The sequence below is a fragment of the Nuphar pumila genome, chromosome 12, assembly GCF_984573655.1.
Source record: "Nuphar pumila chromosome 12, dmNupPumi1.hap1.1, whole genome shotgun sequence".
NCBI classification, from domain to species: Eukaryota; Viridiplantae; Streptophyta; class Magnoliopsida; order Nymphaeales; family Nymphaeaceae; genus Nuphar; species Nuphar pumila.
Window position 1 is genome coordinate 22,497,389 of NC_143260.1, and position 25,590 is coordinate 22,522,978.

The 25,590-nt window shown below is 36.7% G+C and overlaps 1 protein-coding gene across 1 annotated transcript; it reads right to left on the reverse strand.

The window, feature by feature from the left end:
- Positions 1-11,049: 11,049 nt before the first annotated feature.
- Positions 11,050-17,975, reverse strand: LOC149820292 (AP-4 complex subunit sigma-like). Its single transcript, XM_089982722.1, has 4 exons — positions 17,812-17,975; positions 14,993-15,079; positions 11,584-11,652; positions 11,050-11,485 (listed from the first exon to the last, which is right to left on the reverse strand). Exons 1-4 carry the CDS (start codon positions 17,950-17,952, stop codon positions 11,351-11,353), a joined length of 432 nt encoding a protein of 143 aa, XP_089838848.1. The 5' UTR covers positions 17,953-17,975; the 3' UTR covers positions 11,050-11,350.
- Positions 17,976-25,590: the final 7,615 nt, after the last annotated feature.

The window sequence follows — 25,590 nt, forward strand, 5'->3', positions numbered from 1 at the left end:
CAAATCCGGCATGGATCTTGCTAGGGTCCCAACTCCATTAATTTTGGTTCTATTCTGAACCAGTTTTCGACCCAAATAGAACCCTAATTTATATTAAAATAATAATATTTATAGTACCCCTTGACATGAGGGTATTTTTCCCTAGAATTCCTTGATATATATATATATATATATATATATATATATATATATATATATATGATATCTGCTACTTATTTATGTAAACAGGGTTATGAACAAAACATCTCATAGATTTTAATTTAAATTACTCAAAAAAATATACAGAAATTTATTGGATTAACCCACCATCACAACTTAGTTTCGCTAGTCTTATAGCAACTAAGTTTCACAATTGAGTTTCACTTTTTTAGTGCAACTAAATTTTGCTAGCAAAAGTCAAGTTTCGCTAAAACTGTACAGGGGAATCTTAGTTTCGCTAGTGAAAGTCAAGTTTTGCTAAAACTTAGTTGCAATAGAATAGCAAAACTCAGTTGGAAGAGCTAGTTGCTATAGGACTAGTAAAACCTAGTGTTGATGGTGATGATAATGGTGGTAGTGGTGATGGTGTCATTGGCATTGTGATGGTGGATGGAGGTGGTAGTAAAAGTCTTTTATTTCCTTATGAAAATAGAAGTCTTTCTAAACTAAGACTCTTGTATACATATATATCTATTTTATATATAATATTTTATTACTCTTTTTATCACTAATATGATTTAGTTTTTTTTAAATTAATTTTACCTTATCCAGTTTGAGTCCAACTCTAATCTAATTGATTTTATCAATATCTTTGTGATTTGAACTTGGATTTGAATCCAAATCCCACTCAACTTAATAAACCTCAAAAAGTTAAGTGGATCCGTTTATTTAAACCTGATCCATACTAGGGTCCCAACTCCATTTTGGGTCTATTCTGGACCAGTTTTTAACCCAAATAGAACCCCAATTTATATTAAAATAATAATATTTATAGTACCCCTTGTCAACAGGGTATTTTTTCCTAGAATTCCCTGATATATATATTTTAATATGATATCTGCTACTTAGTTACGTAGACAGGGTTATGAACAAAAATATCCCATAGATTTTAATTTAAATTACTCAAAAAAATATACAAAAATTTGTTGGATTAACCCACCATCACCACTTACTGTCGCTAGTCTTATAGCAACTGAGTTTCTTTTTTTTAGTGCAACAAAATTTTGCTGGCAAAAGTAGAATTTCGCTAAAACTGTAAAGGTGAATCTTAGTTTTACTAACGAAAGTCAAGTTTCGCTAGTGAAAGTCAAGTTTTGCTAAAACTTAGTTGCAATAGAATAGCAAAACTCAGTTGTAAGACCTAGTTGCTATAGGACTAGTAAAACCTAGTGTTGGTGGTGATGATAATGGTGGTAGTGGTGATGGTGTCATTGGCATGGTGATGGTGGATGGAGGTGGTAGTAAAAGTCTTCTATTTCCTTATGAAAATAAAAGTCTTTCTAAACTAAGACTCCTATATACATATATATCTATTTTTTATATACTATTTCATTACTCTTTTTATCACTAATATGATTTAATTTTTTTTAAATTAATTTTACCTTTTCCAGTTTGAGTCCAACTCCAATCTAATTGATTTTATCGGTATCTTTGTGATTTGAACTTGGAATTGAACCCAAATCCCACTCAACTTAACAAACTTAAAGAAGTTAAGTGGATCGGTTTCTTTAAACCTGATCCAAATCCAGTATGGATCCTTCTAGGGTCCCAACTCTGTTTTGGGTCTATTCTGGACTGATTTTCGACCTAGATACAACCCCAATTTATATTAAAATAATAATATTTATAGTACCCCTTGTCAACCGGGAATTTTTCCCTAGAATTCCCTGATATATATATTTTAATATGATATCTGCAATTTATTTATGTAGTATGTAGACAGGGTTATGAACAATACATCCCATTGATTTTAATTTAAATTACTCAAAAAAATATATAGAAATTTTTTGGATTTACACATGAATAGTAGCATTCTAAAGTGGTTGATGCAAACACTGGACAAGGATACCTTGTAACTGTTGTAAACAGAGTTAGGACATGACAGGACAGGACAAAACATGGTGTCCTTGTGCAGGGCTATCCTTGAAATTTTTTAATTCAAGAAAGAATCATCTATATACTGAAAAATGATAAACCAACTCTTGAAGATAGACTTAATGACGAAGAAAAAGAAAAGAAAGTTTGAGGATGACTTAATCGTTAAAACATCGCTCTTAGCTGTTACGCAACATGTCTTTATCAAAGTATTTGTAAATCATCCTACAACAAAAAAAATGATGAATGCCATAAAAGAAAAATATGATACTGCATCTAAAACTTATATCCAACTTTTATTAGAAAGATATAACACATAAAAGATGAAATAAACAAATAATGTAATCAATCATGTAAATCAAATGCTTGCAATGGCTAAAACTTAGCTATAGCTGGAAATGTTATATTTGATCCCATGCAAATTTCAACAATGCCAAATAGCCTTCCACCATCTTGGAAGATGGTAGTCATTGCAAGACTTTCATCAAAGTCTTTGTCATTAATTGAGTTGCCCTTACAACTTACTTTAGAACAAGAAACACATGAGGAATGATGAAGAATGAACTGCTAAATACCATTGATGCTCATAGATCCACCTCATTTCTTAAGAATAAAATCAAGCTTTAAAAAAGAAGAAATTGTGAGAAATTAAGTCATGCCAAAAGGAAATATATACCATCAGACAATTTGACAAATGTACACATCTACTTCACAAGGAAATCCAAGGGAATTTGCTTAAACTATAGAAAGCTGAAACACTTCTATAAGAGTTGCCTAAATAAGAGCCAAAATGTATACTTTGGAAAGAAATATGTAGTGTGTGTAATATCAGAAAGCCTGATTGCAGACTAAGATATTCCTGGTTGGTGGATTGACTCTGGCTCAACACGTCAGATTGCCAAGATCAGAGATGGGATAGTGCAAATGAAGGAGCTTGTGTTCGAAGAACATCAAATATTTATGGGAAACAATACATACTGTAATGTTGGAATAAGGAAATATAAGCTAAGGTTATAAGATATTTGATGTAACATTGTAACTTCAATCAATGTATTGTATGTGCCATCTATGAGGAGGAACCTTACCTCGGCCCCTGAACTAGTTAATAAGGGTTTTGAAGTTTGTTTCAATCCTCCAAAGATAATTATAGGAAAACATAATCATATAACTTTCTCAGGTCGTTTTGCACCTCATCATGGTCTCTTTGTACTAGACGTGCTTAATGAAGGTAATGATGTTTCTTATTCTTCATACACTGATCTAACACAACATTAATGTATATACATAGCACCTTAGCTTAGGTTATATAGACATTAACAAAATGAAAAAACTAATAAGCCTTGGATTATTACCATCAATTTAAAACTTAGAATTTGGAAAATGTGAACCTTGTATATTAAGTAAAATGACTAAAAAAAACTTTCCAAAAGGGGTTAGATCATCGGAATTATTACTCTCAATTTTGGCACTTGGATTTTCACACTCCATATGTACTGTTTGCGCTTGATTCACTTTCAAAAGGATCATCAAAACTACTAAGATGATCTGCAACTTCTCTATATGAGCTGAAATGTGGCTTTGTGCTATGCGTCTTTTCGTGGACCTCACTTACCCATGATGTCTCCAACTGTGCAATGGTTTCCTAATTCACATAAACAGAGCTAGGACACCATCATATTACAACCAAGTCTAGCAGTGGCGATGGTTGCTGTGGCAGCTGTTGCTGCAGTTGTTGGGTTGCATATATTGTTGTTGTTCCAATTGTTGGCAAGGTAACAACCCCACATGCTGTTGCTGTTGTAGTAGCAGTGGCAACTGGTGCAGGCATTGCAGCTGTTGCGACTATCATAGTTATGGCACTAGTTGAATCCCAGCCATGATCACTGCTGATGAGAAACCTACATTTTGCCAGTGAGTGCAAGAGCACAGGGGTTGTTGTATACTGGGATCAAGATCCACATTTCACAGACATAATGTCAACCACCCGATCTGATATCAACCTTGTTATGAACTGTTGCTTAACAATTCCCGCAGTTACTAAAGCAGCAGCTTGAACTGTGATGTTCCTTGTTGATTTTTAGCTCCCAACAGTAGTGATGGGTTTCAGCTTTGTTAAGTTTGAAATGAAACTGACTGGTCAAATTTCATCATTTCTACTGGTTGTTACTGTAGCTTGCCAAAGAAACTCAACTGAAGCTTGGCCACTTTCCACTGCTTGTTGCTTATTGGAAAACTACATCAACCCTTGCAAACATGCACACCTTTTGTGCAAGTTAGATTTCTTCACTTGATGAGCTACTTGTGCATTCGCAAGTGGTTGGATTTCAACTAAGGGCATGGGCTCTAGAAGCCTGGTATTAGCAGACAGTTGTACAGCACCTACACACCTTGTAGTTGCAATACTCTGGTGACCACCTATGTGAATTGCATCACCATGAAGAACATTGACACATGCCACAACGCATAGTGCATAGATTTTTTTCTTCAGCTAATGCGCCACTCAAGGATACCCATTGAACTCCTACGTTGTTGGAATCGTATATAGAATACTTTTGATAATAACAAATCCAGATGAACCTGGTCTAGTTCTTTCATAACACTCTCAATTTCCAATTTTATCAGCTTCGCCCTGTCTACATATCACGGTTTGGCAATTGGTGTCCTGAAATTTTCCTTGCTTCCATCAATGCATCCTTGTTCTGAACTTGGAACAAAGAGGTATTAATGCAAAAGTTTCGCCAAAAGAGAAAGATCTGTTCGCTACGCCCGGTTCACATTCATAGGAAGTTGAAAAGCAATAGCAGGCCCGAGTTTCATTGCCATTACCTGTCCAAGAAAATTTATTGATGTTGGAAGAATTTTACAAAATAATTTTTTTACAAACCTGACTCCATTTTCAAGATGTGATGGGTATGTCCACTAGTACTAGATCCGACCGTTCCTTTCCAAGTGACAAGGTATAACCCGATCAAGGTTGAGATTCTACGGCTAGAATTTCTTTTCCCATGGTCTTTTCAAGTTCCCACGAACACTTGTGCAGTAAGCTTAACAAGCAATAAAAGATATGTGTGGGTTAGAAAAAGTGTGTGTGAAATCAACATTCTCAGGAAAATGCAAGAAAATTAAAGAAATTAAAAAAGAGGGAGAGAGTGAGGGCACTTACTCAGGCTTCTGGAGAATTTGACATATGGAGCCTTTAATGGTGATTGTCTTAGTGAAGAAGGGGCTTTCTCACGTAAGAAAATGGTTTCTTGAAAGAAACCTAAGAAAATCTTGAATTTGGTAGGAGTTTAGTGTTTATACCTGCAAGGGCCTTTCCCCGGTACGAAGGAGCATAGGTTGGCATGATCCAAGCATGAACACTCCCACAAGATAATAATTTTGGACCCAAAATGGGCTTAGGCAAATAGGGAATGAGAAAGAGAGGGATCTTGAAACCTGAGGAAAATGCTTAAGAAACGTAAAGAAAGCTTCAAGAAATCATCAAAGAAGGAAAGAGGAAGAGGGACAAAAGAGGGAGAAGACCCAAGGGAGAACTCTTCCCTCTAATACTCTAGGAGTAGAAAAACCAAGGATTGAGAGCATGGGGTTAGGGATGACAGTGGACTGGGGGAAAGTGGGGCCCCGCCCCGCCTCGCCCCGTTTGGACCGGGGATGAAGGGTATCCGCCCCGCCTCACCCCGTTTGGACCGGGGATGAAGGGTATGAAACAGGGATGGAGGTGGGGACGATCCCGTTTGGGGATGGAGGCGGGGATGGACTTACACTTTCACCCACCCTGCCCCATCCCGGTTAAAAAAAATTACTAACTTACTAAGTTACTAACCCTAAATCATGTGCATCAGCAAGCAACACCACGTTCGTCTGCCCTCTCTGTCTGTCCACCATCGGCGACCATCATTGTCGGAGTCCGTCGAGGGAGGGGGAAGCGAATAATATTAAAAACAGAAATACAAACGGGACGGGATGGGGTGGGGGCGGGGACAGAGATAATTTGTTTGAGACGGGGCGGGGGTGGAGGTCCAAAGTCCCCCCCCCCCCCTTGCCACCGGGGATGGAGGTTAGCTTTTTGAGACGGGGCGGGAGTGAAAACCTTGTCCCCGGCCCCGTCCATTGCCATCCCTACATGGGGTAAAAGGGGAGTATATTTATACCCCGCTCCCCCTTACCCAAAACGTAAGGAAAGCAAGGTTGGTGAAAAGTCTTGACTTGCCACGTGATAAGTTGAGACTTGCTGCCACCTACTGGTGGCAAGTTCACACTTTTTTTTTGAAAGGCAAGCTGGCGTCAGGCATATCCTACTATTTATACACTACACCATTGGGTTTTGAACCTAAGACGTCTCAACACAAGGTAACTTGCACTAGCTGCTTCTACCAAACAAGCCGAGCTCCAATGAGGTAATATTTCTTTATCTGAGAATCAAATTGGTGCATAGTAGGGATGGCAGTCGATCGGGGCGGATGCAAGGGACAAGTTCTTCACTCATGCCCCGTCTCAAAATTCTGCCTTTCATCTTTACCTTCATCCTCGCATGGGTTTTGATTTTAATCTCCATCCCCAATCTAAACGAGGCAAGGCGAGGTGGGGGCAGGGTGGTGTTTTCCCCTGATCCATTGTCATTCCTAAAAGAGGGCGAACTGTCGAAGGGTACTTTAATTATTTTACTAACAGGGATCGAGGATAGGGTAGGGAACGGCACCGACGGCGGTGGAGATGATCACGGAGAGCAGTCCCGCCTCCACGGCCAGGCCGGCCTCGAGCTCCCCAGATTGCTAGGCATCTACAATACGTCTGCACGCTCGCCATTCCAGCATACGACCCACCTATGGGGCGAATACGTACAGGAAATCCCGATGGCGAGGAGCAGGCATCGCGAAACCCGAATCCTACCGCCACCAAATCCCCGAAAAATCGAAGAGGATACAAGGGAATTGCAGAGGAGAAGAGGGAATCGAAATGGGGAGGTCGATTTCTGCTTCTTCCGATTCCTTCTATGAGAGAGAGAGAGGGCTTCGGAAAGGAGGGGATCGTTGGGGTGGGGTAGCGATCGTCGTGGGTTCCGTCGACTCTGCTACGGCTGCCCAGCCAAGGAGAACGAGAGGGGAGAAGAAATATGGATTTTTGGCTGAAAGGGTTTGTGAAAAGAGGAAAATAACAGAAAAAGGAGGGTCGGGTGCGTGAAATGCCCTGGGCGCAAATGCAACTAATCCAAACCGGGTCCCCATTTGGGTCCGGTTTGGTCCGGTATTATCCGAATCAAAATGTTAAATAAAAAAAATTAATAAAAATAAAAATATTTCGAACCTAAACTAATTAACTAATACAATTTATTTTTAAACAATATTTGTAAAAAAAAACACAATTAGGATAGCGTGAAATGTTCGTTTAATCACTTAAAACCCATAAAACTTTATGTTTGGTTCGATCCGATTGGATCCAACCCGTATAGAGTTCAGATCCATTTTAAATCCCAAAATTTTATTTTTGAAATAGTTTCTTACATTTATTCGCAATAATTAATCATCTAAATTTAAATAGTTCAAAGTTTGGTATTTTCTAATATAGAAATTTTATTGATTAGAGTATTTTTCATAAATTATTTTATGGCCAAAATACCCTTTATAAAAATTTCTTTCGCCACTAAATTGCATCTAGTTAAGTTCAAAAGACATTGAAAACACCCAGATGAGGTTGTGACTCTCAAACAATTACTTTTCATGATCATTTGAATATTTTAACAATATTTTATCTAAAGAAATTCTTGAAATAACTATTTTACCCTTTTTTGTTAAAAAGATATAATTAAGCGTATAAAATACCTAAATTTGACATTTAAAAGGTAGAAGCATATTTTTAACTTGAAGATAAGTCTAATCCTTTATTTATTTAATATTTTAAAAATCTATAGGTTTGAGAGAGAGAGAGAGATGCTAAATAGGTTTTAAAGGTTTTTCATTTTATATTTAAATTCCAGCCATATAGATGTGATCTATGTATTTGACTTTATAGGGATCAGCTCTTGAAGTATTCGATTCGACACATGGGTGGGTTTTTATAAAGTTTAAAAAATCCATAATCTAAAATCTTTGTAAATTTTGGACGCTCCAAATATCAATTTTTTAGGGTGAGGATTTCTAGTAAATCGACCATGCCCAACACATTTATGGGCTAAAAAACATGAAAAAAAAAACACCTAGAAAGCCAAAAAACCTTAACATGTTTCATTTAGCACATGCTATTTGTGCCTACAGCATGCCTATTGGGCTTTGAAAAGATTGTTTCTATTTTTTCTAAAATCTGACCATAAATATGTGATCTACACAGTTGATTTTACGGGAATCAACTTTTGGATTGTCCAATTCCAAGACCAAGTTAGGTTTTTATAAGATTCAAAAATCAACGGTCTACAATTTAAAAAATATTCAATGCTTAAAGAATCATCTTTTTTCTCAAAAAAAGTATGATCCATGTGTGATTTCCTAGCAAATTGATCATGCAGAATACATCTGTAAGGTCAAAAACAACCTGAAAACCCCCTATTCCCCGCTAGGCAGCGTCAGACACCTACCCATTACTCTCTCTCTCTCTATCTAGATATCTATCTAGAATAGAACATATTAGGCCTCATTTTTTCATTCTGACAGATAGTTTTGAAGTGTTTTATGATAGATTTGAACCATTAGATGTATTTAGCATGCTTGATTTACTGGGAATAGACTCTTGGATCATTTTTTGACTAAAAAACATGATTTTATGAGCGAATAAAAACTGGTACCTTCATAGCCATTGATTTTGGATTATCGAAAAATGTATACAGGTCAGATTCCGGTGATCCAAAAGCCAGTTCCCACTAAACAAAACCTATAGATTACATCTATGGTGTTAGATGTGAGAAAAAAACCCAAAAACGATATTTTTGAGTGGGCAGAATGAGAAGGTGGGCATGAGAAGCATATATATATATAAGAACTGAACATATGAGACCCCATTTTCTCGTTCTGCCCCATTCTACCCCCATAGTTTGAAGTGTTTTATGATAGATCTGAACTGTTAGATGTGTTTAGCAAGCTCGATTTAGTGGGAATAGACTCTTGGGTCATATTTTTTCGATGAAAAAATATATTTTTATGAGCCCGGAAAATTGATGCTTTCATAGCCATTGATTTTGGATCACCGGAAAACCTGTATACATGTCAGATTCCGATGATCCAAAAGCCGGTTCACGCTAAACAAAACTTATAGATCACATGAGAAAATTTTCCAAAAAACTACAATTTTGAAGGGGCTGAAGGATAAAGTAGGCAGAACCAGCGCATTACTCTCCCTCTCTCTCTCTCTCTCTCTCTCTATATATATATATATATATATATATATATATATCTCCTAGAGTCCATGCGATATGAGCAGGGATAATTTTCAATATTCCAAGTCATGTTTTGCAAATCTAACTCTACACCTATTGAGCAAGATCAAGCAAGGAAGCCCCTGCCAGCATAACACTTTCCCATGAAAAGCATCTGAAACGAAGGGGCACTAAGTCTTTCCTCTTGTAGAAAGAACTATGGGAAGTTTGAAACTTTGAATAGCAAGCATTTTACAGCCAATAGATTCAAATTCAAACTATCCTAACGAAGGGGTGTGGGTTCGAATACTATGAGGGTTATCCCCCATATGGCATGAAACTGGATAGTTTAGAAAACCTAAAAGGTGGGTTTCCAGGAGTAAGCTAAAAATCAAATTCTACAAGCAAACATCATGGTCAGACAATTGTGCTAGTTTTTCACGGAAGATGAAGAGCACTCCAAGACATGCACCAGCTAACTTTGCTGACAAGAAGCTGATGAGGTTGCTAGACATCTGATACAAGCCAATATAGCATTATGAACAGTTAAATCATGAAGGACCCTAGCAGTAATTTCAATCATATGAACAGCATTCATCCATTTTGAAGTTACAAATGCTTTAGGGAGAGTAGTAGGATAGGTTACATCTTGGAAAATGTACTTTTCATGCCTCAAATGCAAGATTGCCTAAAATGAAATTATTGAATATCCGTGGTGTATGTTGTTTGCTGATGATATTGTTTTGATTGATGAGTCTAGAGCTGGGGTTAATGCTAAGTTAGAATTATGGAGACAGACATTGGAAGCAAGAGGTTTTAAGTTTAGTAAGAGTAAGACATAATATATGGAATGTCGGTTTAGTAAGCAACGAAGTAGTGATGGGAGTGTAGTGAAGCTTTGTGAGCAAGAAATACTGGTGGATGATTATTTCAAATATTTGGGATCTAGCATTCAAAAGTATGGAGAAATTGATGGAGATGTAAATCATAGGATAAAGGTTGGGTGGATGAAATGGAAAAGTGCAACTGGAGTGTTGTGCGATCGTAGAATGCCATTGCGGTTGAAGGAAAAGTTTTATAGGACGATTATTAGGCCCGCTTTACTATATGGTACAAAATGTTGGGCTGCCAAGAGACATCATATTCAAAAAATGAGTGTAGCTGAGATGCGTATGCTTAGATGGATGTGTGAAAATACAATAAAAGATAAAATTCGGAACGAAGAGATACGTAATAAGGTAGGCATTGCACCCATTGAAAATAAGATGAGAGAGAATCGTTTACGGTGGTTTGGACATATTCGGCGAAGGCCTAATGATGCTCCAGTTAGAAGGATGGAGAAATGGAAAAATATATTAGTTAAAAGAGGTCGGGGTAGGCCTAGGAAGACTTGAATGGAGATAATATGAAAGGATATGAAGGCTTTGAACCTCACCGAGGACATGGCATTGGATAGAAATGGAGGAGAAGGATTCATGTGGAAGACCCAGAATGATTTTTTTTGTTGGTTCATATCGCCGACCCCAATTGTTTTGGGATGAAGGCGTAGTTGTTGTTGTTGTATCTATGTAGTAATGAAAATAAAGTTTGCTAGCTCAAGTGACACAGATAGATACAATGAGTCAGTAGGATACACGAGTTTTAAAGCCCCAAGGCAACAAGTTTCAATGAGTTCAAACCATGGTTGAAAAATGGACAAAAAATGTACAGAAGTAGAAAAATCTGTCCATTACATTTAATAAACATCATACATTTCCAATTGGTCCAACTATGTGCACCAAACATAGTTGCCAAGAAAATAAGGTAACTAATCATAACACTCCAGAATGATGAAGTCAAATCATCAACTCATCACATTTTTCACTCATCTTATGCTAGCAATGCGGCTTACAATCCATGGAACTGTCTTCTTTTATGGGTCTATGGAAATGTCTAGGAAGCTTTATCCATGAGCTGAATTGGTGCCAAAATGTTTGATTTGTTAGTCTCAACAATACAGCCATTCATGACCATCTCCTCAAGCATGAAATGAGCCTTCTCAAGGTGGAACATAATATCCAGTTCACACTACAGTTGATAAAAAAGAAACTTAGATTTTTAAGTATAGAAAATAGCTCTACTTAAAGCTTAGCATGGTGCATTTAAAAAAGGTTTCAGAATCATACCACATTACCAAAGTGGCGGTCCATAGTTTCCACTAGTAGGTGTATAAATTCCAGAATTGCCAGTTCGTTCTGTGAAAAAAACAAATCATCTCACCAGATATCTCCTCCAATAGAAATAAGCAGTGACAATATCCTCAGAGATGGCATTAATTGATCAAATCAATAAATAAACATTAAAACAGAAGAAAAAAACAGCATTAATCATCATCTTTGTGCATAGCCTGCACCATATATCGAGCCAAACTTTAGCAGACACTGTTTGCTTCTACAGCAGGTAAATGAGCTCGACATCACATAAGCAACTAGGGTTCAGGCTGTCTACCAGCCTGTTCAAGCTCAGACTCGTTCCCAATCTGGAGTATAGAGACAATCTGAGCTCACGTTTTATATGCACGGGGGTGCAATTCCCATTTTGCTCAAAGGATTTGAACCTGAGCAGTCACAAGCACTGTCCAGCCGAGCCTGCACATCAAAGCTCAGCACAGCTCATAAACCCTAACTATTTGCTTAGATGAAACATATGAATCATCAGCAGCAAATAAATAGCAATAACAATCATCCATAACTGCATCACAAATGCAACAGTGCATGGAGTTTGGAGATAATTGGTTTAGAGAAAAATAAAAGGCAAAGAAAACAAATGTGCAGACACCATATTAACAGTCCTGGCAATATCTTGGCAACACAATTTCTCATAATATTACAGGATTTTATATAAATCTTGGAAAAAATATCAAGAGAATTTCATTATAATTGGAAAAAATATATAAAATGCAAACAAGTTTTTGAAACATAGGAAAGACAGGAAATAATAAAAAATCATATTAAATTTCAAAAAGATTATAAATATAAATTATTGTGATAGTATAGTGATTGATATTTCAAAAGTACCTTGTGATAGTATGGTGATTGATATTTCAAAAGTATCGGCTATATCTATAACCATGACATGCGCATATGCATAGAGATACAGGCTCATATACACACGACGCATACACACACCCAGTACATGCAAGAGAACTTTTTTCTTTTGGAATGACATATAAGAAACTAGTGAATGCCAGCTGCCTAACACAATCAACAAGCAATGCAAGAAAATTATTGTTCATGGCAAGCTATTTAATTGGTTCAGTCTGATAATATGAAATTTTCCGTGCAATGCCGAACTATGAATCTGATTGTCACCGAAAAAAAGTAAGGAAAACTCAAGTAACAGGCAAGAGCTACAACAGATTATAAAGGGAACTTGCACTCACCAAAATAAAATTCTGTTACTTGACAAAAATGCATGCATATTAAATGGAAAACCATATCCAAAATGATTTGTCTGAACATTGTTCTGTGACCAGTCATTATCATCATTGGACTGCAAACCCCAGACATGTATGGACTAAGTATTAGGGATTTCTGGTACTACATTCAGGTTAATTCATCTCGATGTGTAATTACAGTGCAAGGCTGAAGCATGGATAGTACAATGAGTCTCTTATGTATTATCAGTTGATATAGCCCTTCAGCTAAAAGAATCATTGTCCCAAGATAGGCTACTGATGAACAACAGACAGTTAGAGCACCATGGAGACTGGTAACTGAAGAAGGATCGATGGAACATCAAGTGGTAACAGGAAAATCTGAACAAGCCAGTGGAATAGAAACATGAATTGACACACCCTTGAAATAATGGCATAATAAAATAACAAGGCATAAGGACAGAAGAATCGCAAAAAAGAAATTTCAAATTCAAGGAGGATGGTTGTTGTGAAAGATGGAAAGGCCAAATGGAGTGGATAAAGCCCACATGATCAAACAGTAGAACAAAAAATCAAACACATGCAGATTCAAAAGAAGACTCAAGAATATGACTTATCGCTGCACTTACAAGCACCAAAGCACCCAACCTTGAGGTTAGGTGCTCTACTGGCATGATATCCAATTCAAATGTGATTGGATATCAGCTTTTCATGTTGAAAATGTTTGAAAAGCAAGAACAATTTACATTTTTAGAAGTAAACATTGGATAGTATATTGTCACATTTTTGCAAGACATGTATAAACATGTTAATACAAACGGATAGCATGAAATAACTGGAAAACAAGTTTTTTCCGAAGATGGCAAATAAACACATTGCACAGTTCAAAGATAGCAAATAAACACCTCATACTGTGACATATAATTTGGAAACCTGAAGCTTACACTTCTAATTTTCAAGATAGAACAGGAAAGAGGGCATAATAAAATAACAAGGCATAAGGACAGAAGAATCGCAAAAAAGAAATTTCAAATTCAAGGAGGATGGTTGTTGTGAAAGATGGAAAGGCCAAATGGAGTGGATAAAGCCCACATGATCAAACAGTAGAACAAAAAATCAAACACATGCAGATTCAAAAGAAGACTCAAGAATATGACTTATCGCTGCACTTACAAGCACCAAAGCACCCAACCTTGAGGTTAGGTGCTCCACTGGCATGATATCCAATTCAAATGTGATTGGATATCAGCTTTTCATGTTGAAAATGTTTGAAAAGCAAGAACAATTTACATTTTTAGAAGTAAACATTGGATAGTATATTGTCACATTTTTGCAAGACATGTATAAACATGTTAATACAAACGGATAGCATGAAATAACTGGAAAACAAGTTTTTTCCGAAGATGACAAATAAACACATTGCACGGTTCAAAGATAGCAAATAAACACCTCATACTGTGACATATAATTTGGAAACCTGAAGCTTACACTTCTAATTTTCAAGATAGAACAGGAAAGAGGGCATAATAAAATAACAAGGCATAACGACAGAAGAATCGCAAAAAAGAAATTTCAAATTAAAGGAGGATGGTTGTTGTGAAAGATGGAAAGGCCAAATGGAGTGGATAAAGCCCACATGATCAAACAGTAGAACAAAAAATCAAACACATGCAGATTCAAAAGAAGACTCAAGAATATGACTTATCGCTGCACTTACAAGCACCAAAGCACCCAACCTTGAGGTTAGGTGCTCTACTGGCATGATATCCAATTCAAATGTGATTGGATATCATCTTTTCATGTTGAAAATGTTTGAAAAGCAAGAACAATTTACATTTTTAGAAGTAAACATTGGATAGTATATTGTCAAATTTTTGCAAGACATGTATAAACATGTTAATACAAACGGATAGCATGAAATAACTGGAAAACAAGTTTTTTCTGAAGATGGCAAATAAACACATTGCACGGTTCAAAGATAGCAAATAAACACCTCATACTGTGACATATAATTTGGAAACCTGAAGCTTACACTTCTAATTTTCAAGATAGAACAGGAAAGAGGGAATAATTGACTAGTACATGCTGCACATTACCTATTCAAATATGATGTCATACGGATATTCTGTTCTGGACAAAAAGAAAAAAAGACTGCTCACCTCATCATTATCTACCCCAACCAAGAAAAAGAGTGATGCATAGCGCCTGTAGACAACTTTATAATTTCGGTGCTCAACAAATGAACACTGCATTTAAAAAAGATAAAGCATATCAGAGATAAGAAGAGCCACTGACATATGCACATTCAGTCAATCAAATACGCAGACACACACATTTACACATAATATTACATAAGCAATCACATCAAAAGAGTGTTGATGATGTTACAGAAAGAGAACCCACCCCTCTCCGCCAACCTCAAAACAGAAAAGGAAAAATATATATACAAGTATACAAGTGATACGAATGATAGATCAACCACAAAAGCTTGTTAAACAAAACAAATCCAGCCGTATCTAATAAGTAAACGATATATCACCAAAAAAGGAACCTTTTTTCCTTACAAGACTATCTTAGGTTTTCACAAAACAAAGGAAGATACTTAATGATGTCCTCAATGATCGAAACAAAGACCCTTGTACTGCAAAACAACAAGCATAAAAAATATACAGATCCAAGGAGTTAAATAAATAGATATTGGATGAGTCGTATATCTATCAATGGAAAGGAGACACATAAGCATGAGTAATAATAGAGAACCACAGAAACCTAACAAATATAGAAGTACACAAAGCAGATCCATGGCTGGCTTGAACAAATTGATCCATCGTGCATGACTAATATTAAATAAATAGACATTGAATGAGCCATATATATATATATATATATATATATATATATATATATATATATATATATATATATATATATATATATATATATAAGGGAAAGGAGACACATAAGCATGAGTAATAATAGAGAACCACAGAAACCTAACAAATACAGAAGTACATAAAACAGATATATGACTGGCTTGAACAAATTGAAGCATCGTGCATGACTCAAAATGTCAGAAGAAGACTCTTTCTGTCAGAAACTTCTTCTGAAAGTAAGTTGTTTTGAACTCCACAAAGCGCTAAACCAGAAAAATTAATACAATTATATTGGCATATTTCTTTCACTTATCTGTAATCACTCTGAGAAACAATTGCTGTAAAATCTAGGTCAGTTATCTGTATAACAAAAGCCAAACCTATCTTGAGAATAAAATTCTAAAAAAACAGAAATTTCCATATTTAAAAAGAAAAAACTTAAAGAGATATAGTAAATAAAAAAACTCAGTGTTTATCTGTGACAGAATTAATTAAAAAATAAAAAACTTGATTAAAATTAGAAAAAATCAACTAATTCAACATATTCTACACACTGAGATTTTGTAAAAGAAAAAAAAACAATGCATATAAGAAATGAAGATCAGAGGATATAGAACCAACAAAATCATAGCTAATTAACATATTTCTATGAACTTTAGAATCAGGCAGCCATAATATCAAGTAATGGCTCATTTACTGGAAGGCAAACTGCAATGGATGCATTTAAAAAAATAACCAAAGGTCTATAAATATGAAGTAACGCATAAAGAGCATATTAGCCATTCGGTGCTGTATAAGCAATTTGCTCATTTCACAAAGTTACACAAATAAGGATCTAACAAAATATGACAGCATAATTTGTCCAGCATGAACCAAAGAAAAGCAATATAACATCATAGCAGACATGTAAATCAAACAATGTTAAATATAAGTAGCAACTGAAGATTATATCCGCAAAAAATGGTAGTTAACATTCATGATCAGTTCATCCATGATGATTAGGTTGTAAATCATGGTCTTGCTATTTTAATACAGATGAGGATGCTCCCATGAACTCCAAGATCTTAAAGCAACAAGTGAATTAATGTGAGATCTAAAAGCAATTCACATGACAGTAACGTGATGGAAAGTTACACATAGCACCAGGATCTTGATTTTTTTCCCCCATTTGTGTGATGGCCAAGTGGTTAAACTTTCTCTTCCTCTTTGAATTTTCAGATAAATTACTAGAAAAAGCTCATAGAATCTGTCAATGCCCAGAATTACCGATGTTCAAATAATAAAATTGATAAAAGATCCAATGCAGGAAAAGCTGGATGGATTCCTGCCACTTCAGACATACAAGTGATGATTAAAATTGAATGAAGCTTGTGATCTTGTTGAATGCCATCCAGTTCTTCAAGCCACAAACGTGGCCAATGATCCGTGCTGCAAAAGATCCTCACACACCGTGACACTTATTCCTCTATTCCCAAAAAACTAAGCTAACCTCTAAAACAAAGATCACCGAAAACTTTTTTCCAAGCACTCATTTCCCATCGTTCATGCAACATTCAATAGCTCTCAATTTCACACCATCCAAATAAGCCAATTGGACAACGAACTAACAATGACTTATTTACCAATTTCTTCAAGAATGAAGATTTTAGTCAACACCAAACATAAAAAAGGAGCCAAGAAATAATCAAAGTGCCAGAAATCCCCTCTCCTCTCAAGACCAACGCAAAATGACAGATACCCAACGTGAGGAACGGCGTATCTTCACCAACCATTATGCAATTTCCGAAATTTGAACCAATTTGTAACTCAAAAGGCAAAACAAATCACAATTTTGCATTCCCAAAACGAAAATTAAGCAATATACACCAAAATTATATAATTAATGCATCAGCAAACCAAAAAGAAAAAGAAAAGAAAGAAAAAATCATCAATAAACGCTACAACCCAAATTTTCGCATGAATTAACCAAAATTCTATATGAATCCTCTCCAAATTAGAATTCCCTGACGCACAAATCTAAACCATCCTAAAACGAGCCATACCATCTTCTTCAAAACGTCAATTAGAGAAGTGAGGAAAGACCAATAGGAAAAGAAAAAAGAAACCTGTTGTTCGGTGCGAGTGAGGCATTTCCTGACGATCTCTCCCTCGAGGGCCCTTCTCTCCTCCACGTTGAGGTATTCGTAGTATTGGGCGAGTCGCGTCTGCCCTTGCTTGTTCACCAGAAGGATGAATCGAATCCCCATCGCCGTGATCTCTCTCTCTCTTTCTCTCGGGTCGTCAAAGACATGGTTTTGTCCGGGGGGGCGTCAACGGGTCGGGTTTGGTTCGGAGCCAGGTGAGACCAAACTCATACTTGATTTGAGTTGCTGGTACCGGGTCCCGACTCCCGTCCGATCGAACCTACCATAAGATAATGCGTACCCGAATCCCATAAGGATTACATGAACCAGACCCAGACCATACCCGTTAAAGTAATATTTTTTAACTTTTTTTAGATTGAAAATTTGTGGATCTTAGTCGAAAAGGCTCGAGTCTGGTATGAAATTTCACAAACCATATCCGGATCCAAATATTAATAGGATCCTTTGACTCTGACCTGGATTCTAAACGGATCTCCTTGTTTATTACCAGAACCTGACCTTATAAAGTTTAGTACGGGTCAGGTCGGGGTAAAGCCCAACCAAATTGACACCCTTACCTGCTGGGAAGGATGTCAATGGTCCTTTTAGTCGGGTTAGGTAGAGTATGATTCAATTTGAGATTTTTACATCCAAATATGAATCTGAGTGCGAATCGAACCGAAATGTGATGGATATTTGAATCCCACTGCATAACCATTATCCGATTAACTATTTTAGGTCAATCAGATTTGGATTCAGTACTATTTTTTTTTTCTATCCGATGAAGTTCAGTTTCAAGAAGGCTTACATCTGATCCGAACCCACTCATTTCTTCATTTTGCTGAGGGTGCAGTGAGTTTGTGGACTGAAGCCAAGCCTAGAGCATTCCAAAATGCTCGAGTCAAGCAAATACTTATCAGAGCAAGAAGAAGCTTGAACACTTCAAACTCAACTACTTTTAGCTCATTTACCAGCTCTAAGCACAAGGCATGCATGGCATGTTTGGTAATGACTCTAGATTCAGACTCTCGTTCACATTGGCAAACCAAGAATTGGAAAATGAGTGGTGAGAAATTGTTGATTGGAAAATTTTACCAATAAGTTTTTGAAATATTTTGAAATAATTTAAAAAAAAAAAATATTAACTCGCCTCCATTTTCAAGATGATTGGATTTGCCCACTTTGTACAAGGTTAAGTCATTCCTTCCCAAATAACAAGGTATAACTCAATCAAGGTTGAGATCTTTTATACGAGAAAGTTATTTTTCAAGCCTTCTTTTAAACACCTTATAGAGCACGTGTAGTAAGCTTGGATAGTGGACCCTCCCAAGCAAAACCTAATATAAGAAAGTGTATGTTTGAATTAGATAAAGTGTGAAAACAACCAAAATTCTCATGAAAAATTGAGAAAGTAGGAGAGAGAACTTACAAACCATAGCTCCTTCTTTGGCATCGATCAGATAGCATAACTGCATCCTGGGATCGATCTAATGTGAATTCAATAGAGTTTATAGACTCTAAAGATTTTCTTATGGGAAAAGAATTTAAAGTGACACAAAGAAGCCCATGAGAACCGAAAAACTCGAGAGCGCCAAAACCAATGGATTGTTCGAGTGTAACATATTTGGATTGATTCCCTAGTGTCGAGAGATGTAGAATGGAACATTCTTCTGATCCAGGAGCATCTCATTTTGTACACTATTCCACACAGCCATCAAGATCGTTTCTTTCTTGTTGGGCCTTGGTTCATCATTCCATATAATCTCGAGAGGTGTATGAGGCAGATTTCAAGAAAAGCAAGGAAATATGGATGAAAATTGAAATTTAATTGGAAATTAAGATTTTTTTAAAATTTACCTTAATGCCCCCTCCCTGATTGCAATGGTTGTATAGGTTGGCTTGATCTGAGCTCCTTGGCGGCGCTTCGAGATAGTAGAATGAAAAGAGAGAAAATTTAAAAAGAGAGGGAAGAAAAATGAGGTTTTGGGAACCCAAGGGAATGATCAACCCAAAAACCTTAAGAAAAGCCCTTAAGAGAGTACTCAAGAGTTGATTGAGTTGATATGGAGTGAAATGGAAAAAATAAGACCACTTTATAGCCCATAAGACCCTCCACACACACACACACTAAAATATGCAAAAATGTGCAATAAGACAGATTTGCTGACACTTATCTATCGACAAGTATAAGACTTGCAGACATATGTGTGACGATGATATTGATGCCTTCTCCAAGCACCAGGCTGAGGTTGCCCCCGTCGTGTCAGAGATGGTACAAGTAGATCTCTCAATTGTTCACGTGCCAGATCTCGAACCGCTTGGCCCATGTCAAACATTTCTAGGGTTATAAGTGTCATTGTTGTGATAATATGATTCTAGTGGTTAGACACACCGTTGTTGTTACGATCCTCTATTCCTATCAACAAAATGACCCCGGTTAATAGGTATCTATCTATTGGAGACTTAATATTTTATTGAACCTATGATGAATGATGGAGTTTTTATGTCAACCAGGTTTTGATATCAATTTGTAACACCCTAATCCGGGACCTCTTGAGTCCGGGTTCGTATGTATTACTTTGCAGAGAGAAAAATTCAAAGTGAGCACAAAAGAACCATAGCATAATTTTTTTTCTAAGATCACATCATAGTTTCATAATCACAAGCCCTCTCAGGGGAGCATTATTCATACATATAAAGAGTTCAATAAAATAAAAACATAAATGAAAGTCTCATCTCAATCTAGCTGCCTAAGGACACCTTCTGAAATAGTGGCAACTATGATCACACAACTGAATCGGCCGATGTTTTGCGACGGATTGTAATTCGGCGCAAATCCGTCTCTACAATAGCGACAGACTTAACGACGAATGTGTATCTGTCGCTAAACCAAATCTCTGTGGATTAGAGCCGGCCTAACGACGGAACATAGCATTCGCTAATCCATCACAAATTAGCAACAGAAGCAGCGACATGTATATTCCGTCGCTAATTAGCGACTAGGAAATTGCGATAAAAGGTATTCGTTGCTAAACTGTTTAGCGACATATTTGTGATAGATTAGTCACAGATTACGTTCGTCGCTAATCGCAGATTTCTTATAGTGTCAGTCTTTGATCAATCACATGAAACCTACAATTTTAATTATTAAAAAGGGTGTGAGTCTACAACTCAGTAAGAATATTTATAAACGATTGAAGACTTTGAGTTACAACTATGGTGGGTTCCAAGCCCCTAGTCTTAGTTTAGTTTTATACCACATAATACACATGTTTGTTTCTTTTAAAACTTCTCCATTAATCTTCTCAAAACTCAAGCTAGCATCCACTCGATGCTAACTACTATACTAAATTGGCTATACTGATAATGACCTACTTTAAAAGTAGCAATTTGTGTAGAATACCCCAATTCTATGGTGTTGGCCAAACTATAAGCTACTCTTTGTGATCTCACGGGAGTCACAAGACACTGTAGTAAAAGGGGATACACTGGTAGCTAGCTGGAGAGTCAGACTAGAGAGCTATACCTGCTCTCCAAGGTTCGTGGTTCATGCTACATTCTGCTCTGCCTAGAGTCCCAATTATTGTATAAAACATATATCCTAGGATGTATCAAGCAACTCATTGCTTTCTCACATGAACTACCTTGAGTTTACTATTTTCTCTATAACTTAGCTAAGTTTCGCAAGTTCTTCCTAGGATTTTAATATTCACAAAAAAATTATGCATACAGATGATGTAGTGACACTACATCAATAAATCATCGGTGGCCCACGCTTATGATGGCTCTCACTCTGACGACCATCAGGTCATTCTTTTCATCCATCGCATCTTTTGGGATTTATGGGGTTAAATCTAGCATGCTAAGTTGACTTAAACTTTCAGTAACCTTAACTGAAAGAAGGGACTCCAAGGACTTTACTCAACAACTCAATTTTGTTTTCATGCATGTGGTTCTACATTCTTTATATGTATTTTTGTCTAAAATATCATAGCTCTTTAACATGCAATTTATATTGAGAACTTATAAATACATAAAATTATTCTTGGCATTATAAAAAATTCATATGTATTTATTTTATCTCTTATGTAGCATGAAACACATTCTAGAATGCAACTGAATCAAATTTAATATATAACTATGTTCTCAAACATATATGATTTCATGTAAGCTAGCTCATACAAGTAACAAACAAACTATGTATTATTAACTAAACATGTTTATAATTTTTCTCACCTCGAATACAATCACTGAACTTATAACCTGTAGTCGAGTCACTCATTGCGATATTAGGATATGTTCAATACATAAAGACTTACTTAATTGCTAAACATACATTTCTCAACTTTTATAAAATTATTAAACTACCCTCCTCAAGCATTGTCTATCAATATTCATTTTTTTGTGTTGTGTATTTGATCATGAAAACATGATAGTTACATTTATTTTTGAGTCCTAAATCCAACACACCAAACCTCATCTGATTCTGAGATCAGAAAGAAGGGTTATCTTTGTTTGATTGAAGTAGGTATAATAAGGGCAAAAAGGTCATTTCACTTTTTAAACGGGTCTGGATCCCCCAAATTTGAACTTTTCACTGAACCTAATCTAGAACTAGTCTGGCCTAAGTTTAATTCATACTGAACCTTCCTGGTTTTGTTCTTGATTGCCAAACTTGGATCCATATCCAAATTTACTCTATTGTGGATCCAAAACTGGATAGAGATCTAGTCTCTGTTTCAAATACTAGATTCAGATCTGATGTGACTAATCTGAACACGATTCACTTTGAGTTTGACACTAAATAGAACCAGACTGGTTCAGTTTGGGTTTGGGTCTGAACTAGATCCAAACCTGGTCCATTCTGGCTTGGTCCTATTGGATCCAAATTTGATAATTGGATTCAAACCTGATCCGGTCTTGATTTGGTTAATAAGACCCAAACCTGGTTCGCTCTGACTTAGTCCTAATGAATCCAGTTTATGGGAAGAGATTAAGACAATCTCTGTCTTTGTTTTCTTCATAACTATATATTTCTTAAAATTGCAAATGGTTTGAATCTCACCTAGACCAAGTTGGTCTGGGTGTGGACTCACCTGACTTGATTTGGGCTGCACCCAGCCTGGGGTCCTTGCTGACTTGGTCCGATCAAACCTGGAAAGAGTTGGTCCTAAGGCGCAAAAACCGATGCTCTGTCTCGTTTGATATGCTGACCAAACTCAATTTGTTCGACTACCCAAGACAGAGCCCCAACTCGTTTAGGGTGAACCCAGACCGAGTCAGTCTGGACGTTTCTAGCAGGGCTGAGATAAAGAGAAAAATCTCTGTGTCCCAACCTTCCAGACCAGGCTCGGTCTGGTTTTACCCAAACTGAGTCAGTCTGAGCCTCTTGGCTAGAACGAGATTGAGAGCTCAGCTCTCTGCCTCTTGGCTAGAATGAGATTGAGAGCTCAGCTCTCTGTTCTGTTTTCCCCCTTTTCAAGCTGAGCTCGGTCTGGGTTCACCCTGACTAAGTCAGGTGGGTGTTGGCTACTGAGTTAGCCTGGTGGCCGACTCTAACCTGGCCAAGAGAGAGAGAGAGAGAGAGAGAGAGAGAGAGAGAGAGAGAGAGAGAGAGAGAGAGAGAGATTTCTCTATCTCATCCCCCCATTCTGGTCAAACTTGGTCAGGCTGCAAACACAACGACTGAGATAGAGAACTCGTTTTCTGTCTCGCCATCTCTCTAAATAAGAAGAAGAAGAAACAAAAAGAACAAAATGGGTGATTGAGACCGGGGACCCATGGGAAATGAGGGTTTCACTCCCCATTACTTTCCCAATAACAAGGAACCTCTCCCTTTCCCCCACTACTCCATGCGTGGGGGGTGGGGAGGGGCAAGGGGAAGGTCTCATTATTGCCATAAAATTTGGGGGCCTTTCTCCTCCCCACCACTCAGTTACATGGGAGAGGGAAAGACACCCCTCATTGACCCAACCGAGAGTGGTGAGCTCGAGCCCACTTGGCCAGCTAGCTCATGTATTACACCACATTCCCAGAATTAGTACGGCCACTTTCTATAAATAAATAAATAAATAAATAATAAATATATATGAGTGTAACTGAGATGCATATGCTTAGATGGATGCGTGGAAATACAATAAAAGATAATATTCGGAACGAGGAGATACGTAAGAAGGTAGGCGTTGCACCCACTGAAAATAAGATAAGAGAGAATCGTTTGCGGGGGTTTGGACATATTCGGCGAAGGCCTAATGATGCTCCAGTTAGAAGGATGGAGAAATGGGAAAATATATTAGTTAAAAGAGGTCGAGGTAGGCCTAAGAAGTCTTGGATGGAGATGATAGGAAAGGATATGAATGCTTTGAACCTCACCGAGGACATGGCATTGGAAGGATTCATGTGGAAGACCCAGAATGATTTTCTTTTTTGGTTCATATCGCCGACCCCAAGGGCAGATTGAGACAATGAAGTGGATGATGCTCTGAATCTTGACGATGATTAGATTCATGTGTTGAATTTGTTGCACCTTCTTATTGTTTCAAACGAAACTCTTTGTACATGTTCACTTGTAAATAATTAGAACTTGGTGAGCATTATAGTGGATCGATAAAATTTTTCCCCTTGTAACTTATGTTAAATTTTTTCACCTGCTTTGTATGTGTATTTTTTATGTGTACTTTGTTTTTTATACATAGGATATATAAATTGTATAACGAGAAAATTTTTCTCTCTATTTATATTTCAAACAATTTTTTTTGCGACGGATTAGCGACAGATAATATTCGTCGCTAATTAGTATCGACCTCCAATTTAACAATGAATTAGGGATGGATATTTATTCATCGCAAAACTGAATCGGCTGATGTTTTGCGACAGATTGTAATCTGTCGCTACAATAGCGACAAAATTAGTGACGGATGTATATCTGTCGCAAAACCAAATCTCTGCGCATTAGCGATGGCCTCGCGATGAATCATGGCATTCACGGATCCATCGCAAATTAGTGATGAAAGTAGTGACAGATATATTTCGTTGCTAATTAGCGACTAGGAAATTGCGATGAAAGTTATGCGTCGCTAAACTGTTTAGCAATGGATTTGTGATGGATTACGTCCGTCGCTAATCCACAATTTTTTTGTATTGTACCCATGGTTAATTGCTTTCACATCTATAGAATTTTATTGACAAAAAAAAACTCAAAAAAATTGAAAATTCTATTAGGTGGATGTAGATTCATCCAGAACACATACATACAATCATATATATATATAGGAAGGAAGGGAGACTGTCCAATAAAAGAAGGTTCAAAATCTGCAACCAATGATGATTGGATGACTCAACTTCTTCAATGTTTGAGTGTTTTATCAACCAGACCTTACATATTTCTTTTTTATAAGTTTATTAGCAAAAATATGATTTACACGAAGTCCTTACGACATCTAAACTTGTTTTTTGGAATAAAAAAAATTGACAACTCACAATGCAGTTAAAACTTTGGGCCATTGATTTATAGTACATTTGAAAAACTGCTTCTGAATATCGAAAGTTCATAAACTAAAACATGTTGCTTACTAAATAAATGACAAAATACAATATGTAAATCACATTTTTACATAAAAAAACATGATCCAAGGCTTGATCCTTAGCAAAAAGACCTTGCTAAGCACATCTATGTAGTTAGATTGAGTCAATACAACTTGCACCTATATGCTTTTCAGCTCTTTAGTTTCGTACCTTCATTTGTAGTCAATATTTACCCAT